We start from the raw sequence: 20,566 nt of genomic DNA on the forward strand, positions 1-20,566 counted from the left end.
TTTGAATTTTAACTCTTAAAGTTTTTTTTCAGTGAAGTTCTGGGTTATGTGGTAAAACGCAGTGGGATATATGGGAATCATGGGTTCAACAACCTCTGTGTTTAATCTACACAGTCTTCTTGAGTCAGATTTCTATGTATGAAGAACTCAGAGACTGGTTTCTCAATAACTGATATGAAGAAATGTGACCACTTACCCAGTTAAATCGGATATGGGAATATAATGATAATTATGTGTATGTGCATAAATGGCAGGGAAAATTTTTAGGAAGCCCAAATGACCACATAGCAGGAGTATAGAGAAGAATTGAAAAAAGAGGTATGAGTGTTGAGAAATTTTAGACTGCTTGCGTGGAAAGACAAATCTAATATTAAACTGAGTCAGATACTAGGATCATTGTTAGTGAAGTTGGTACGTGATATAGCTTAGTGATAAAAGGCAGAGTAGATTAAATGAGTTATTGGACAGCTTTTCAGAAATCCCAGACTGCTACTTCAGAAACCACTTCTAGCACCTCTAGGAAAGATGGATATGTACATAGGTACCTGGGTGTGTAGAAGGAGATAGAAGGAGGCCAAAGACAGTAGAGAAAGAAGCATGGTTACAACTTAGAATCCTAATAGAGTGGTTAGTAGTGAAAAGAAAGATTTCCCTTTTGCTGAGGATGTGGTTCTTTACTACCCCTGAGTAATGAAAATGAAGATAGGGTTAAATTTATTCATAATGACTTGGGTGACTTGATGATCTACAGGGAAATTTAGAATCACACAGGCACTGGAAATATCATACCACTACTTTAAACCTCAACTGTACACACTTGATGAAGACATAGCATTACATTCTCCATCTTATACTGAGCTCACTTTGCATTCTTACAATTTATTCCCCATATTATGATTTATCAGTCAGGGTTCAATCAAGAAAAGAAAGCACACTAGTTATTTAATGAAGATAATTTCATATAGGTGTGGATAAATGGAATGGGTTTTGAAAGATGAAAGGCATGAAAGAAAAACATGGGAACACAGTGTCCTTACTGCAGCAAACACTGATGGACTCATAGTCTAAGGGTAAGGGGAAAGTTAGTGTGGGTGCTCTTTACTGACCCTTACTGGAAAAACCTAAAGAGAAACCAGATGGAAAATCAGAGCAGCAGTTTAAAGATTCCCAGCCCCCACCACAGCATCACAACTTACAATATAAAAGGGTTAGTTTGCATCAGAAAACAATAGTTTAATATCTAGCAAATAGGTACAGCTGTAGAGTGTGGATGGAGAAGGTATGTCAGGAAAAAAAATGTATTACCAGGAATATGAGGGAAAAAATCACATTGGCTGTGACTAATGCAAACTCTTTCATATCTTCTCCTTTATGAGCTCTGATCACTTTCAGATCTTTAGGACCTAACCATAAACAGAAAAGAACCCAAGACATATAAGTCATCCTTGAATAAAAGGTCTGACAAAATTCAATAGTCCTCACTTTAGCTGCACATTAGATGTGCTATTAAACGCGTTCATAATATTTTCACTCTCCAGTCCAATTAAATCGTAGTCTATAGTGATGGGACTCAGCCATGAAGATTTTTAAAGCTCATCAGATGCTTTGAGTAGGAAGCCTAGATGGAGGACCAGTGACACACATTCTCTCACACAATCTGAAACAATAGATTTAAACAAAGCCAAAGTTTTATGGAAAATAGGCATGGATGTGAAAATAATTGGGAATCATATATAGCTATGTACTCAAAAGAGAGTTGTAAATTTCTACAAAATGCCTGGGTAATAGGGGACAAATACATAAGATTCCATAGTTGCAATTAAATTCAATTGTGCAGTGATCTTGATATACATAGCATCAGAGAATAGTCCCCTAATCCCATCAAAAATGTGCCAGAATAAGCAACTTTCTGATGTAATAGATCAAAAGGAATGAAAACCATGAGCTACAACAATTGTGCGCGCAAAGAGGCATATTTGCCAATTCCAGAGGTTTGGTTTCGCAGAAATTTCTAATCTACTAACCACAGTATGGAGGGAAGGGAGTATTGAGACTAGGCTGTTCTGTTGAGGAGACTCTGCAAGGCTCTCTTGATGTCCCTGTTCCTCAGACTGTAGATGAAGGGGTTCAGCATGGGGGTGACCATCGCATACACCACTGAGGCCGCTGCACCCCTCTTGGAAGAATATGAGACAGTTGAACTGAGGTACACCCCAATGCCTGTTCCATAAAATAAGCAGACAACTGACAGGTGAGAACCACAGGTGACGAAGGCTTTATACTTCCCTCCTGATGATGGGACTCTCAGAATGGAGGAAACAATTTTATAGTAAGAGAAAATGATCCCTGAGAGTGGGACCCCACCAAAGATGGCAACAATAACATAGATTAATATGTTATTGGTGGAGGTATCATTACAGGCCAGCTTGAGGAGTTGAGCAGGGTCACAGAAGAAATGAGGAATTTCCACTTTTGTGCAAAAGGAAAGTTGTGACATCAACAAGCAGTGCAGCTGAGCATCTAAAAGGCTGATCAAAAAGGACACTAGAACCAGCAGGCTGCAGAGGTGGGGGTTCATGATGACCGGGTATTGCAGGGGGTAACAAATAGCTATGAACCGGTCATAGGCCATCACAGTTAGAAGTGTATTGTCCAGATATCCAAAAAGATAAAAAAAAGACAATTGAATCAGGCAGCCAGCATAGGAGATGACTCCGCTGTGAGTCTGGATGTCCAAAATCATCTTGGGAATGGTGGTAGAAGTAAAACCAATGTCAACCATGGACAGGATGGAGAGGAAGAAGTACATGGGAGTGTGGAGGTGGGAGTCAAAGCTGACAGCCAGGATGATGAGCAGATTCCCCAGCATGGTGAGCAGGTACATGGACAGGAAGAGCCCAAAAATTAGAGGCTGCAGTTCTGGATCATCTGAGAGTCCCAGAAGGAGAAATTTCAAGACACCTGTTATGTTCTGTGGTTCCACATAGCACAGACACCTTTTGGAAAATAAACGAGGATTGGTGTAAAAAAAACAAGTATATAAGTATCCATCAGTGAGTCTACATTTTGAGTTTAAGCAATTTATAAATAAAGTATTCACACTCAAAGACCATACTCCTTCAGTAGTATTTCTCAGTGATGACAAACATTTTTCTGAGAACCTTTTTCACATTGGATTTGCTCCATTAATCTGTTACTACATGCATCCCTTTGGAAAGAATGAGATAGAGAAATTAGAGGAGCAAAGTAATTTAGAGATTTAAAAATCTATAAGCATGGTAACCTATCAGTCCCCTCCTGTGAAGGAATAGAATGAGAAACATCTTCCCCCCTTAAGACAAAAAAAATGGTTCTTTATTAGTTTCTTTTTTTATAGAACACTAATAAGCAATCAAATGTACTTCTTTATCCAAATGCAGTGCAATTAATTCCCTTGATTTGGAATATTGTAAACATACTATAAGAGTTATGTAATAAAGTGTCTGATGCTATTTTTGTGTGTGTGTGATATTGGCTATTAACAATTTTTAAACCACACCGCTTCCTCTTCACTTTCTGCCCAACATCTGGATGACCCGATAAGAAAGCCTGGATCCTTCAGTTATAAAATAAAAAAGTCATGGGAGGGTAATGTACAGCATTGTGACAATAACTAATAACATTATATTTTATATTTGAAAGTTACTAAGCGAGTAGATTTTAAAAGTTCTTATTACAATAAAAAAATTGTAACTATTAACGGTGACAGAAATGAACTAGACTTGTGATGTATAATTTGCAATATATACAAATATTAAATCATTATGTTGTACACCTGAAACTAATATAATGTTACATGTTAATTATATCTCAGTTTTGAAAAAAGGCTGGCTCCTTCTTCCATTGGCAACAGCAAGATGTTCAAACCTCGCATATGTAGGAACTCTCACTCTGAACCCACAACCTAACCACAATTTTTCTAAAAAGTCTCTTTCCTTGACCTTTCATGTCATTGCAGAAAAGCTTCCATGGGCTGCTAGGCTTCCTCCAGACAGGGATATATTTATACGAAGAATAAAACCTTTTAGACTCTTTTGAATGTGTAACATTTTCAGCCTCAATATTCAAGCCAGATTAGGGGTGAGAGCCCATCCTATTCCTGCAGAGCATTCACTGCACTTGTTGTGGTGACTAGGGTGTGGAGACAAGGACCGCCAGCTACGAAAGTGTCTTTTCTTGTTCTGGCTCTGCTGTGTGATGGCAAGCTTGCACTTTGAACAGTGCTGCATTGTGCTTCATTTATTCAGTCTTTCCAATCCTTTCTTATAGATCTTATGAACCTCGCTTAGAAGTTTCTGTATTACTTTCCTAATACAGACAAGACTATGGAGTTGGATCTTTCCTTAATGTGGCCCTGGGTCTTGTGTTTTGGCCCAGACTTCTCTATTTCTTAGAATGAAGAGGGTCAGGGGAAAGATTCTTACCCAGATTGGTGTGTGTTTTAACCATGCATTGCCCCTATGGAGCTCAGAGGAAAGAGTTTACCCTGTGTTCAGTGTAGGTCCATCAGTCTGGTTCTCACACAAAAAAGTAGTCATTAAAGAAAATTGGAGAGCAGAGGCAGAGAGGAAGAGAGAGAGAGAGAGAGGGAGAGAGAAAGAGAGAAGGAGAGAGAGAGAGAGAGAGGAGAAAAGGGAAGAGAGGGGATAGGTGAGGGGAGGAGGGGAGAGAAGAGAAAGAAATGCAGCTATTATGTGTCATGCTCAGGTCTGCACTCCTAAGCGCAGAGAGCTCCCAGGACCTTTGAATATGTTTGCTGTTGATATTACCCATGTCTTTGTCTTGACAAAGATCTGGATCTTCGGGGTTTTAGGATGGTACTCATGGCACTTCTGTGGCACAGCAAAGGGCTTAAAACGAACCTAATTTAAGTACATGGTACATCAACCCTACAACGCAACCATCAACATTAAGAAGGTCCCTCACCCTGAAGATACTGATTTGAGGTTCTCAGGAAGAAGAAATCTATAAATATGATCAGAATAGAGAGAACCATCCTTAAGTATATCTAGTGATGAAATGAAGGAGGAAAGAAAGAGAAAAAGAGAGAGAGAGAGAGAGAAATCTAGGTATGGAAAGGAAACAAAAAACTGAAACAGAGGTGTACAATTTGACCCAGCTAGAACTCCAGAATGTTCTGAAAGTATTTATAGAAAAAAAAAAAGCACCAATTGGCTTTTGCATCTCCTCAACATAGTTCTGAATTAACTTTAACATCAGCTGAAATGCACCAATTGGCAAAATTTCATGTCCTCAACCAATACCGTGTCTCAAATCACAGTAATAACTGGACATCCCACTAAATTTTAACAATCTTAGGGATGTTCTCATACATAAAACTAAATGACATCTATGCTTCACCTTTATCATTGGGAATTATTGCTTTGTCTAAATTCTCTTTTAACAGTACCCATTGCCCTCAAAAACCTACTATTGACCATGGACACTCTAACTAAATTATAATTAAATTAAGTCTTTGTCCCTACAACACAGTTTACAATAGCCAAGATATGGAAGCGACCTAAATGCTCATCCACAGACAATTAAATAAAGAAGTTATGGTTCATATATACAACGGAATATTACTCAGCCATTAAAAAAAATGATGTCCTACCATTTACAATGACATGGGAGGACCTAGAGGTTATTATGCTGAGTGGAATAAGTCAGACAGAGAAAGATAAATACCATATGATTTCAATTATATGCATAATCTAAAGAACAAAAAGAAGAAACTAATCAAAACAGACTCGCAAATATAGAGGACAGAGGTGAAGGGGGTTGTACGGCTGGGAGAATGGGGTGAAGGGATAACTACAAATTAGTTGTTAATAGATGTTCACGGGGATGGGGAGCACAGCATAGGAAATGCAGTTAGCATTAATATATTGGCTAGGTGGACAGCCAGAGGAGAGAAGGAGCAATTAGAGGGATCATATTATAAACTATATAAATGTCTAACCGATGTACTATATACTTGAACCTAATTTTAAAAATTTATTTTAAAAATAAAAAATAAAATAAAAAAATAAAAAAGTTTCTGGCCCTGTATGGAAAAACTGGCCCAGTTTTTTTACCTCCTTTGTGTCTCATTTATTTTACATAGAATACTTCACTTCTGACATTTCTGGTCACCAAATGTGGGGACTAGGAACCCACACATCAAGCAATTCTCCATGACACCAGCTGAGTGTCCAACGATCTAACTCAATTCTAACATTATGTGCCTGGAATGTCAGATTCCACAGATGAAGAGCTCAGTCCCATGAATCCAATTTCTGCCTCACTTTAGATACCAACTGTAAGGGCCCCAAGTTGCCTATAACTTTGGTCTAGCTTGGCTACAATTCAAGGTTCCCACGACCCTCTCATCAGATTCAGATAGTCACTCTGGGAAGAACACTTGGAGGGAAATGAGAGAATCTCATTTATTTCTTTAGTCATATGGACATCCCTGGAAGGGATGGAAGCCCAGGAATGAAAGCCCCCAGGGTGTGCCATATGTACTACACTGTGTTCCTGTAAACTAACGAACAGTAATCAATGTTTACCAGAGTTTATATGTGTATTTTTGTTTGTTCTACTTTGTTTTGACTGCTTGCTCTGCACCAGGCATAGTGTAGGTTCAGGGGCTTCAAGGAGACTCAGCATTGTCAAAACCAGAAAACTAACTGGGATGATACAACTAACTAGCGACAGATCTTGCACCAGTTTACATGCACTTGTTTTTTCGGTTGTTTGTTCATTTGTTTGAGGTAGGTGTTTGGGATTATATGGCATTTACTTGTATACATTTGTGTAATCACTATCACCACAATCAAGAGACAGAACTGTTCCATCTCTACATGGAAGTTTCTCATGCTGCCCCTTTATTGTTACTGTTTCCCTCCCCACATCTAACCCCTGGCAACTACTTATGTATTCTTTATCTCTTTAATTTTGCCATTTTGAGAATGTTATGTAAATGCAATCATACAGTATGCAACATTTGGAAATTGGCTTTTCTCACTAAGCATAATGTTTTTAGGATCCAGCCAAGTTATTGGGTGTATCAATGGTTTGTTCCTTCTTATTGCTGACTAGTATTCCATGGCATGGATGTACCAAATTGTGTTTAACTCTTCACCTGTTGAAGGACATTTGGTTTATTTTCCATTTTTGGCTATACAAATAAAAGCTGCTATGGAAAAAAAAAAAAAAGGAAGAAAGAAGAAACGAGACTGAGTCACTTCCGTACAGTTATTTTGCCTGCAGTGACCTGGAAAGGGAAAGTTGAGTAGATTCATTGGTTTTTTGATTCCTTTCAATTTTAACATTTTATTTAACCCATTATACCAAGAATATTATAATATCACACAAAATTGAGATTTTTTTAAATTCTTTTCTTGTACATCTTTAAAAATCTAATATTTTATGGTGACAGCACATCTCAATTTGGACTAGCCACATATCAAGGGCTCAATAGCCACATGAAAATAAACTGTATGGGAAGACATTGTCCTTCATCCTACTTCCTTGGAATAGATCTCACTGCTCAAATGCACACCTGAATTCACCCGTTTTTACCCAAAGACCTGGTTTAAATTAAATAAGAATACTGTACTCCTTTCCTCAACTGTAAATTAACAATAATGTATGCATGCCAATGTGGGGGTATGATGCAGATTTAAAATTAAAGCAATATAACACATAGCTCTGAGCATGAGGCAAGTAAAACCTCAATAAAGTTTTGTGATATTGCTATTCTCCTTATCCCCATCATGATCACAATCACAGCATTGGTGATCATTTCAGGATCCATTTCCTACTCAGGTATGAGCAATGACTTTGGAAGCTAAGACTGGAAGTGGCAGAGAGCAGAATTCTAAACAAGAATTCCAAAATCCCCAACAGAAAAAAAGATAACATAAACTTTACAGGCCTCTGAGCTGAAACTTTGCATACTGATGATCTCCTGTCTGGCCATCTCAGTTGTCCTGCTGTCTTGAATATAAGAAAATAAATTTCTTCATAATACCTCCTCCACCCACCATCTCCTTTGGCACTTACTGCTCTGTGTTGTGTCTCTCCTTGACCATGACCTAGGAGTTGAGTTCCACTGCCTTCTCCTGTCTGGTGAATGATGAGGGCTGCAGAGGCCCTGTCCTCAGGATTGGGAGGGAGACACTCAGGCATGGATCTCCTGATGCAGGCGACAACTCTGGGAGAAAAAGACAGGTATGAAGCTTAACTGGGACTGGCAGCCTGAAGGGCTGGAGGCACTGGCTAATTATTTACTCCTGAGTGGCCTTGAGAGATCAATGCACAGAGCTTATAATTACCAAAATTGGCCCATGTTCTCCCAATCTCTGAGGACCTCCTAACAATAACATAAGAGGAAAAGGAGAAAAGTGAATGTGCTTAAAAGGGTCTGAGTCTTTCTCTCAGGGGAAAGCTCAACTATACACTTCACTTCTGATGTCCAATTTCAAGGATCTTAACATAAAATGCAGACCCTTTTTCTTTTCAATTTATGCCTTTTGACTTACACATTTGCAAATCCATTTATTATCACATAAATTAGGGAAAATTAGGTCTTCTTTAACAAGAATCTGCACCTCTTTCCATTTTCTCAGCTATAAAATATTTCTCTCTCTGAAAGGACCCTCCTGCATTTCTTTTTTTAAGGGTATTTTGTAGTTTGTTTGTTCTGCTTTTTCCCTCTCATTGGCATAATCTGGGTATACTAGAAAACTATGGACTTTTATAAACTTATTTATAACTTCCTAATTTTCTTAAATAAACCAGAGCATCTAACAAGTACACTCAAGGTGTCAGCTCGGGCTGCTGTCCTCTCAGAGTTGAACTGGGAAAAGACCTGTTTCCAAGTCCACTCATTTTGGAAAGATGGAGTCCTATGGGCTGTTGATCAGAGGCCTTGCTCAGTTCTCTGTCACAGGGAAGCTCACACTTGGCTGTTGCTTGCCAATCTTATCTGCCAACAAACAGATAAGTGACAGAGAAACAAAAGCCAAGAATATGAAAGCCAGAGACTTTTTGTACCCTAATCTCAGAAGGGACATCTCATCAGTCTAGCCATGTATGCGTTGATTTGAAGCAATTCAGTAGGCCCAGGACACATTCAAGTGAGTGGGTCCAGATACAGGAGGCAGAGGTGACTGAGTGCATATTGGAATTTGCCCAAGGCCTCCCCCTCTATCAGGACATTGGCTTCTAAACCCCATAGGACTGGAAAGATGTCTCTCTGCTGCCCAACATAGTCTATAACCCACCACACCATGATGCTCTCAGCAAAACTTCCCTGCACATAAACCGGCATATGAGTAGAAATTGTCTCTGATTTAGTGTTTCTGCAGATCCCAGCATGTTCCTTCAGGACATGCACTCAGAAAAAGCCAGCATGGTTTCTCTTCCATCACCAGAGTCTCTCCATTGATATCACACCCATCTGCAACCATTCTGTGCCCAAATTCAACAAATGTCCCCAATGGCTTCTGATTTCTGATCATTAAGAAGAATTCATCCTTTTCTACGATGTATTTTCTTTACTTACTTTGTGTTCTCCACTCCTAATATTTAAATAATTGTGCTTGAGGCCCTCTTCAGTTTCTCAGGTTTTTCAATTGATAAAACGAGTTCATATGGGAATGACAGTACTTTGCAACCTGCTACATCCTATCCATTCAGTTTCCTGGTTCAGGGGACTCTGAATGAGGAATTTAGCAACTGCTTTGTCATTAACTGATATGAAGGAAGTGTGACAAAACAAAGATGATGAAGTAGCAGACGCCAGCCTCCGTTTCCCCTCAAAGATCAATGATTAGATGGCTACTTTTGAAAAAAAAAAAAAAAGAAAGAGCCCTGGGAGAGCTTGGTATTCCACGTAGGAGGCTTCAGCAATGCAGTGGAACAAAACACCTGAGAATCACCACACAAAGGAAAGAAAGAACGGCTTCAATCATCGTCCCACCACCTAGGCCAGCACCACTTAACACCAGGAAGGAACTTCCCGGCTAGAGAAAGTTGTTTCCCTCCTGGGAAAAGGGAGAGTAGAAATTGTGCAAGCAGCTTCCCCAGCCTTTTAGTGGGGCACAGGAAGAACCTGTTTCTGCTTCACCCAACCCAGAGGACGGCAAAGCTTAGACATAAACACACAGCTAAACACAAGGAAGAGGAGCAGGGACTACCAGTATCAGCCACAATAGGACATAGGACTGGATTCAACATAGACACAGAGACCAATGAATCAAAAGCCTAGAAATAAACCCCTGATATATGATCAATATTTAACAAGGGAGACCATGTTGGTTTGCAATCTCTGGAGCTTCCAGGCTGAAATTTGAAACTAGTCCCCATGCACAGAGGGTCAAAGAGAGACCAAAGAGTGAAACAGATCACTCCAGATTGGTAGGTGGCAGTTTTCATAAGCTAAAACATTTCCATACAAGGCTTGTCTTGGGTGGCTGCAACACAAGACGATCTACACACCTGCCCAAAAAATCTTAAAAATTAATGTATAAAAGAGGCCTTAACTGGGTTCAGTCATGTATGACATTCGGATGGTCTCAACACATTACAAGCTAAAGGCAATATCTTTGGGCCTGCTTCTACCTGAGGGTATGCAAGTAGAATGAACATTCCAAGGACAGAGGAGAGGCAAGCAGACTCTGATTCCCCAGGTACAGCTCTTGAGTTAAGTGGAAGTCACACCTTCTTGATGACTTCCTCCAATAGACCCAGTCATCAGTATTTATAAAACTCCCCAAGGGATTCCAATAAAATCCACGGAAATTACCTACATCCTCATAAATTACCTGAATAAATAGATTTGACAGATGCAAAATTACATGGAATGTATGCAGAAACTGTGGAAAAGGATGTAGAGTTAAAGTAAATAAAAGAGAATCGTGCATTTCATCTGCATACCAGAGTGGTTGAGGAGAACCTCTCATGCATTTATTATGATGTACAAAGGATCCAAACATGCTCTCCAAGTTCAATGAAGCATAAATCAAAAGAAGTGACAATCCTATGTGAAGCATGGAGAGGAATGAAAATCATGAGCCTACAAAGGAATGTGACCAAGGACACAGTATTCAGTTTACATGTTTGGTTTTCCTGGGTTTTCCAACCACACTCCAAAAAGAGTTACATGAATATTAAGACCAGAATGTTTTGCTATGGACTGCCTAGGGCACTCTTAATGTCTCTGTTCCTCAGGCTGTAAGTGAAGGGGTTCAGCATGGTGGTGACTACAGTGTACATAACTGAGGCCACCACATCATTCCTCGAGGAAGCCAACAATGCCGATCCAAAGTAAACTCCGATGCCTGTTCCATAGAATAAGCAAACGACTGACAGGTGAGAGCCGCAGGTGGAGAAGGCTCTGTACTTCCCACCTTTTGATGGAACTCTCAAAATGGAGGAAACAATTTCATATTAAGAGAAAAATATATTTGAGATAGAGAGAAAACCAGATATGGCGCCAACAAAATACATGACTAGGTTATTGGTGAAGGTGTCAAAGCAGGCAAGATGAAGGAGTTGAGAAGGGTCACAGAAGGAATTAGAAATTTTTACATTCTTGAAGCATGTAAGTTGTAACACTATCAAATTGTGCAGCTGGGAGTCCAAAAGGCTGATGAAAAATGACACCAAAACTAAGAAGCAGCAGAAGCATGGGTTCGTGATGACTGAGTAGTGCAGAGGGTGGCAGATGGCCACAATCCGCTCATAGGCCATTACAGTCAAAAGAATATCATCCATACATCCAAAAAGGATCAAAAAAGACATCTGAGTCAGACAGCCCCCATAGGTGATGACTCTGCTGTGAGTTTGGATGTCCATGATCATCTTTGGGACGGTGGTAGAGATAAAACAGATGTCAGCCATGGAAAGGTTGGAGAGAAAGAAGTACATGGGGGTGTGGAGGTGGGAGTCCAAGCTGACGGTCAGGATGATGAGCAGATTCCCCAATATAGCAACAGGTACATGGACAAGAAGAGCCCAAAAAGCAGAGGCTGAAGTTCCAGATCATCTGACAGTCCCATGAGGAAGAATTCTGAGACAAGTGTTAGATATCGTGGTTCTATGTAGCTTGGACACCTTTTGAAATGGAAAAGAAGGTTGGAAACAGGAAATAAGTAAATGGTCACACAGAACTGTTTCTATATTTTGGATCCAAGCAATTGAATTGTGAGGTCAACATCCCAGTACCTTGAGCAGTATTTCTCAGTATGATAAATTCTTTCTTCTTAGAATTGTACTCTTATTTCTGTGTTTTTTTTTACCTCTTTTTATACACAATTATTTTAGAGAAACTTGACTGAAGAGTATCAGGGGAACAAGAAAATTAGAGATAACAAATCCATGATCACTGGAAAATATAGAATAAGAATTACCCTTCACTCTTTAAGAAAAAAAAAAACTCTAATTTAAAGGAATTAAGAAGTAGCTAAATATGCCTTATTTTATTCAAATGCAATGCTAGATAGGTTCCTTTATTTAAAATATCTTAAATACCATGTACAAGGCAGGACTGTGTAATCTAGATTATAAATTCAGTTAAATTTCATAATCAGAAAATATTATTATGTGATAGTTAGCTTTATCAGTTTTATCACTCTTTGGTTTTCTCTTTTCTCCTTCATAGAAATAAGTGCTCAAATATGAGAGTTATTCTTTAAAATCGTTTGCTATATAATTCCTATGTTGGGCCTTAGTGTACTTCAAATTTTGTTATATGTGGTTAGTTAAGTGCACATAATAATACAGTATCAATGGCCATAAAGATGACATTAGTGTGCAGAGAATCTGTCCGTGATTAAACAATAATGAAATTTAAGAAACACTTGAAATTTATATGTCATTTATGGTTATTTTTATCAATCTCATACAATATTAGTAAAATGTCTGGTGTGTGGGACTGCTCTTTGCTTTTTTTGGACTCTATTCTGTCATGGTGTGATAATACTACTTCATTGTTTTTCTTTTTTCAAGCTTTATTGAAGTATGATTGATAAACTAAAATTATATGTGTATATATACACATAGTAAAACATGAAGGTCTTTTATTGTACAATGTGATGATTTAATACATATATACACTGTGAAAAGATTACCACAGTCAAGTTAATATTACATCCATCACTTCATATAGTTACTCTGTGTGTTTGTGCAACTGTGTGTGTTCGTGTGTGTGTGGTAACTCCTAAGATCTACTCTCTTAACAGATTTCAAGTATACAATACAGTGTTATTAACTATAGTCCCCATGCTTTACCTTAGATCTCCAGAACTTATTCATCTTATAACTGAAAGTTAGTGCTCTAACCAACAGCTTCCCATTTCCTTCACTCCAGCCCCTTACAACCATAGTTCTACTCTCTGATTCTATGAGTTAGATTTTCTTGGATTCCACATATAAGTGAGATCATACTAGTTTTTCTCTGCCTGACTTACTTCTGTAACATAATATCCTCCAGGTTTATCCATATTGTCTCAAATGGCAGAGTTTCCTTCTTTATATGGCTTAATAATAATCTATTGTGTGTATATGTAGATAGATGATAGATAAATAGATGATATAGGTGATAGATAATAAGTAGATAGATAGGTAGAAAGATAGATAGATAGATAGATAGATAGATAGATAGATAGATAGATAGATAGATGATAGATTGATCGATGGATGGTTGGATAATAGATAGATAGATAGATAGATAGATAGATAGATACATACATACATACATACATACATACATACATACATACATACATACATACATAGATATAGATATAGATATAGATAACGTTTGCTTTATCTAGTAATCTGTCAACAGATACTGTAGTTGTTACCATCTTTCCTATTGTGAATAATACTGCAATAAACATGGAAGAGCAGATACCTCTTTGAGATACTGATTTCATTTTCTTCACAGATATACACAGAAATGGCATTGCTGGACATATCGTAGTTCTATTTTTTATTTTACATTTTTAATTAAATTGATATGGGTGACATTGGTTATTAAAATTATATGTTTCAAGCATACAGTTCAATAATACATCATCTGTATATTGTATTTTGTGTTCACCACTTGAAGTCAAATCTTCCATCACCATATAGTTGATCCCCTTTACCCTTATCTACCTCGCTGCTCCCTCCTTCACCTCTGGTAACCATTATACTGGTGTCTGTGTCTATGAGTTTTTGTTTGTCTTTTCCATTTGTTGCTTTAGTTTTATATCCCATGTATGAGTGAAATCATAAAGTTCTGAATTTTTTCTGCCGAACTTATTTTGCTTAGCATGATAATATCAAGATCCATCCATGTTCTTTTTTCTCAGGATTGCTTTGGCTATTCGGGGCCTTTCATGATTTCATACAAATCTGAAGATTGTTTGTTCTATTTCTTTAAAAAATACCATTGGTATTATCATGCTAAGCAAAATGAGTCAGACAGAAAAAGAGAACCATACGATTTCACTTATATGTGGGATGTAAAACTGAAAGCAACAAACGAACAAGACAAACAGAGATCATGGACACCGACAACAGTTTAGTGGTTACCAGAGGAAAGGGGGAGAGGAGAGTTAGAAAAGAATAAAGAGAGTCAAATGTATGATAATGAAAGGAAATTTAACTTTGGGTGGTGAACACACGCTACAATATATATATATGATGTATTATTGAATTATATTCTTGAAACCTATATAATTTTATTAACCAATGTCACCCTGATAAATATAATTAAAATATAGAGTAAATATACAAAAAATGTCATTGAGATTTTGATGGAGATTGCATTAAATCTGTATATTGCTTTAGGTAATATGGCAAGGTTAAAATAATTTTAACTATGTTCATTCTTCTAATCAAAGAACATAGAATATCTTTCCATTTCTTTGTGTTTTCTTTAATTTTTTTGTTTAATTTATTAAATTAATTTGGGTGATACTGATTAATAACATTATATAGGTTTCAAGTATACTATTCTTTAGTACATCATCTGTATATTGCATTGTGTGTTCACCACCTAAAGTCAAAGCTCCTTCCATCACCATGTATTTGACCTTCTTTACCCTTATCTACCTCCCCTCATTCCCTCTTTTCTTCTGGTAACCACTAAACTGCTGTCTGTGTCCACGAGTTTTCGTTTGTTTGTTCATTTGTTGCTTTCGGTTTTACATCCCACATATGAGTGAAATCATATGGTTCTCAACTTTTTCTGTCTGACTTATTTCACTTAGCATGATACTGTCAAGATCTATCCATGTTGTTGCAAATGGCAGTATTGCATCTTTTCTTATGGATGAGTAAAATTCCATTGCATATATGTACCACATCTTCAATTTAGTTTTATAATGTCTTATAGTTTCAAAATATAGGTCTTTAACATCTTTTCTTAAGTTTATCACTAGGTATTGTATTCTTTTGTTGCAATTGCAAAAATAATTGATATTTTTTATCATTTTTTCTGAAATTTCATCATTAGTGTATAGCAATGCAATGGATCTTTGTACATTGATTTTGTATCCTGCAACTTTACTGTATTTGTTTCTTGTTTCTAATACTTTTTGGTGGCGTCTTTAGAGTTTTCTACATTTAAAGAAATCATATTGTCTGCATAAAGTGACAAATTGATCTCTTCATTTCCAATGTGTTTGCCTTTTATTTATTTCTTTTGCCTCATTGGTCTGGCTAGGACTTCCAATATTATCTTGAATAACAGTGGTGAAAGTAGGCATTCTTTTTTTGTTCCTGATCTTACAGAAAAAGCTTTTAGTTTTTCACAATTAAGTATGATATTAGCTGAGGGGTTATCATACATAGCCTTTATTCTGTTAAGGTACTTTCCTTGTATGTGCATTTTAGTAAGAATTTATGACAGATATCACAGAAATACAAAGGATCATATAAGAATACAATGAAAGACTCTATGCCGCCAAATTCAATAACCTAGAAGAAATGGATAAGTTCTTAGAAATCTATAACCTTCCTAGACTGAATCGTGAAGAACTAGAAAGTCTAAATAGACCAATCGACAGTGAGAAAATTGAAACAGTCATCAAAAACCTCCTAATAAATAAAAGTCCAGGACCAGAAGGCTTCATTGGTAAAACCTAACTCATTCTATAAGGCCAATATTACCCTAATACTAAAACCTGGTAAGGATAACACACAAAAAGAAAACTATCAACTAATTTCTCTGATTAATACAAATGCAAAAATCCTAAACAAAATACTGAAAATTGAATGCAACAATACATTAAAAAGATTATATAACACAATCAAGTAGGCTTGGTTCCAGAGGTTCAAAGGTGGTTCAACATGCACAAATTAATCAATGTAATATACCACGAAAAACAAAATAAAGAATAAAATCATATGATCATGGCAGTAAATGTAGAGAAAGCATTTGACAAGATACAGCATACATTTATGGTAGTTCTCTTTTACTTAGTAATTTTTAAGTTTTAAGGAACCTCCATATTGTTTCTTGTAACGGCTGTACCAATATTTATTCCCAGTGCACATGGGTTCCTTTTCCTCCACATACTTGCCAACGCTTGTCTTTTCTTTTTGATAATAGTCATTCAACTAGGAATAAAATGGTATACTAATGTGATTCGATTTCCCTGATGGTTAGTTATGTTGAGCATCATTTCATTTGTATGCTGGTTTTGCTTTTCTGGTCATAAACCTTCCTATTTACAGTTGAGGAGTTTAGCACCAGGGGAGGCCCCACAGTCAGTTTTTTTTTTAATTAAGTTTATTGGAGAAACATTGTTTAATACAATTATATAAATTTCAGGTGTACATTATAATTTGACATCTGTATATTCTTTTGTGTGTTTACCACTCAAAGTCCAGTTTCCTTCAGCTGCCATATATTTGATATCTTTTACCCAATTTAACTTCCCCATAGTCCCATATATTTCACCCCCTTTACTCCATCTATCTCCCTCCTCCTTCCCTACCTCCTACCCTCTGGTAACCACTAGCATATAGTCCATGTCCATGATCTCTGTTTGTTTGTCCTGTTCCTTTGTTGCTTTCAGGTTTATATGCCACATATAAGTGATATCATATGATTTTCAACTTTTTCTATCTGGCTTATTTCGCTTAACATGATTATCTCGAGTTCCATCCATGTTGTCACAAATGGCTGTATTTCATCTCTTCTTATGGCTGAATACTATTCCATTGTATATATGTACCACAGCTTCTTTAGCCAATCATCTATCACAGGACACTTTGGTTGCTCACGTATTCTGACCACTGTGAATAATGCTACTATGAATATTGGTGTGCAAATATCTTTATGGATATGACTTTTTAAGTCTTTGAGGTAAATACCCAGTAGAGGGATTGCCCAACAGACAGTTTTAAGACCCAGACTCCTTTCCTAGCTCATAGATTTTCATGTCAATCCTTTATGATACATGCATTGCAATTCTCTTACTTCAATTATGTGAAGGTAATTCAGATTCATTATTTTGGCAGTTCACACTATGATTTGAGGAAAAATGCAAATAGAACAATGTAAATGCACCTGGACAGTTTCCTCATCTTTAAAATTAAGATAATAATTGAACCTACTATATAGGATTATTGTAAGAAAACTTTTTAAAAAATAATTTAAATTGCTTAAATCAGTGACTCACAGTACCAGTCGATTAACATATTTGCCTACAGTTATTTTGACCTCAGCCAAAAGCCAATTTATTCAGCATCTCTACGTATGGTGTTCTTGGTCATCCTGATGTGCAGCTGTGACTCAGAAACACTCCCTTAGAATACTGCCCAATGCTTAGCTAATGCTCCATTAATATTACCTATTATTATTATCATCCATACCAACCACCTATGTTAAAAATACAAACATTTAATAATATTGGCTTCAAATCTCATATTATATAGAGATTTGAACATTATCCATAAAATCTGACTTTCCTTGGTATCTTAATTTCGTCCCAGTTCTTTACAGAACCACCCCCTTGTCAATGTTTCCATAACATAATGATTTTTGTATTTATACAAAAATTTCTTAAAAGCTTACCTAAACTATGTACTGCACACATTGCCTCTGAATTTGTTTACCATGAAGTTGTGTGTGAGTCTCTTTTTGAAGTACATACATCAATTTCAAACATTTTAATGATGCGCATCATTATATGAAGACTTCATGTTATTCAGTTTATAAATTTATATTTATAGTTTCTATATCTGACAAATTTAAAAAATATATTTAATACATTTATAATTTAACATATTTTATTTCTATATTACGTGTTTATCTTACACTGCATATTTTATATTTATATTATTATTTATATCACTTGCTCCTTACAAACATCCTATGAAAATTTTTACACCTCTCTCCAAGTGAGAATTTGTATTGATATGAATGGTGATTAGTTGTTCAACTTCTAACCATATTCAATTTTACTACTATGTAATTCACAGTATTTATTGTTCCTATATAATAATCATTTTATATCAACCACATCCTCTTATTATAAAGTCATACATTGGAAAATATCCTTGAAGTCTGTCTTGTGCTAATCATTCCATGATGAATCCACATGAAATTTTCATCTTCTGTAGGAAATATTTTCAATCTTGGATTTCAAAACTAGACTGTAAAATGCATGACTATTTATAGAAAACCCTATAACCCACAACGTCAGTGACATTATGGCCCCTGTAAACCATTAGCTCATTTTTATAAATCACAGGTGAATTCACTGCAAAAGAGGATGAATCAATTCTTCTACTTCCATTTCTCACCCGGGACCAAAGTAGATTCTAAAACAACCACTTATTAGGTAAAGTGGAGGTGATGGAGCCATGGTGCAGAAGTAAGGACATCGATGTTTGAGTCCTGACTCTTTCACCTTATATATGTGGACTGTATGGAAATCTCTGAATCTGTGCTTGTGTTCCTTCTTGGAAATAGTGAGTCTAACAGCTGTCTTTTGAATGTGTGTGGCACCTAAGGGAAGTTTGGACCTTAAGAAATATTAGGTCATTTTTTAAATAAAAAATTTCAATCACTATTAGCAAGTATATTTAGTAATGAAATACAATCCCAAAAATTTGATGACATTGTATAGATTATATAGCAGAAAGGTTGAAGCCTTTCCTATCTGAGAGCACTACAGCATGGCATGACACAAAATCCTACAATGCATCTCAGCTTATGCAATGAGATTTACTGACCCTCTCTTTTCTGCCTCATATTTTCATATTTACAAAACCCCTATGCAATGGATTTTCAATAATTAAATACTACAGATGATGTTAAATGGGAAATAATAGGTCCCTTAAAAAGTCCATGGCATAGACAGAAATAAGTACTATTTTATCTTGTCTCTAGTCCTATGGGGCACCCTGATAAGGATGATACAAATGGTCAAATGTTTAAAGGCCATATTGCCCACTTTGTTTCTATAAACAATGGAGGGGTCTACTCAATATTTAACTAAGATTTTTTGGTTTTGATGCTTCCTCTGCGCCAAAACAAGTTAAGACCTTGGGGGGAGGGTAAACCAGAAATAAATGAGATTCAGTCATTTCTTTCCATATGCCAAGGATGTACTCGCATAAACAAAATTAAAATGTCTGTCAGGGATGTAGGAAAATCATTACTTCAGGTCACCAGATATCTAAGTCAAATGACATGAGAATTAACCTTATCATTATTAATAATAAAATATCTAAAATTTAATTTGCCTTTATTTTATGCATCCATCACCTACTTATTGCATAGAGGGCATCCATTATTTGTTTAATCCTTATTCAGTGAAGCTCTATCAACTAGGAATCAACTCAGGTGACAATCCCAAATCTCAGAGCTACTAAGAACAACACACAACACACTTAAAATAAGTATAGCAGAGAGAATTCAAAACTAGTCAGTCTCTGAGTCTTGTGCACTAAACTTTATTGTATCAAAACTTTCTGAAAGATTTAAGTAGAGGTATAGAGGTTTTAACCACAGGTACATACAGGTACGTTTTTAAACTATTTCCAGTATCCTTAGTAGGAATGGACCCCAAGACTCTGACTTTGTCTCCTTTTGAAATTGAGTAGATTATAAGAATGGAGGAAGAAGTAGGCAGTTGAAGTGAAATCCAGGAGCAAGAGCAAGAGAGAGATCTGCGCTAAATTATTGTGTGCCAGTTCTTTCTATGACCTTTGTCTGTGATCTCAGCCACACTTCCTATAGTTGATGCAGCAAATGCTACCCACTGGCCAGATGCCCAGTGTCTGCAACCAGGCTGCCCAGATTCGAACCTGGCTCAACTCTTTCTAACTCAAGACCTGGTACAAGTTACAAAAAATGCTATGCTCCTTTCTTTTTGTGTAAAATAATAATAATGTGTGTACTTATAATTTGGGAGAGATTCTGTAGATAAAATCAAACAAAAATACATAAAATGCATGCCTCAGAGCCTGGCACTTAGGAAGTCATCAATACAAGTACATGATGTTATGGTTAATGTCATCATTGTCGTCA

The 20,566-nt window shown here is 36.6% G+C and overlaps 2 protein-coding genes across 2 annotated transcripts; both read right to left on the reverse strand.

Moving 5' to 3' along the window:
* Positions 1-1,974: 1,974 nt before the first annotated feature.
* On the reverse strand, positions 1,975-8,211 carry LOC105305649 (olfactory receptor 18-like). The gene is made up of 2 exons (XM_011380344.2): positions 8,089-8,211; positions 1,975-2,996 (listed from the first exon to the last, which is right to left on the reverse strand). The coding sequence occupies exons 1-2, from the start codon at positions 8,115-8,117 to the stop codon at positions 2,054-2,056; spliced, it is 972 nt and encodes a 323-aa protein (XP_011378646.1). The 5' UTR covers positions 8,118-8,211; the 3' UTR covers positions 1,975-2,053.
* Positions 8,212-11,217: 3,006 nt separating this feature from the next.
* On the reverse strand, positions 11,218-13,413 carry LOC105305650 (putative gustatory receptor clone PTE01). Its single transcript, XM_011380345.2, is given in 4 exon segments — positions 11,218-12,023; positions 12,026-12,144; positions 12,441-12,448; positions 13,321-13,413. Coding segments are annotated over 4 exon segments (1,026 nt in total).
* Positions 13,414-20,566: the final 7,153 nt, after the last annotated feature.

This window comes from Pteropus vampyrus, unplaced genomic scaffold (genome assembly GCF_000151845.1).
Source record: "Pteropus vampyrus isolate Shadow unplaced genomic scaffold, Pvam_2.0 Scaffold391, whole genome shotgun sequence".
Taxonomy (NCBI): Eukaryota; Metazoa; Chordata; class Mammalia; order Chiroptera; family Pteropodidae; genus Pteropus; species Pteropus vampyrus.

Excerpts from the sequence above, each read along its gene's own strand:
- LOC105305649 (XM_011380344.2), bottom strand. The coding sequence starts at position 8,117 with ATGGTCAAGGAGAGACACAACACAGAGCA. Across the intron at positions 2,997-8,088 it reads GAGAGACACAACACAGAGCA|GTGTCTGTGCTATGTGGAAC; the intron begins GTAAGTGCCAAA and ends ATTTTCCAAAAG.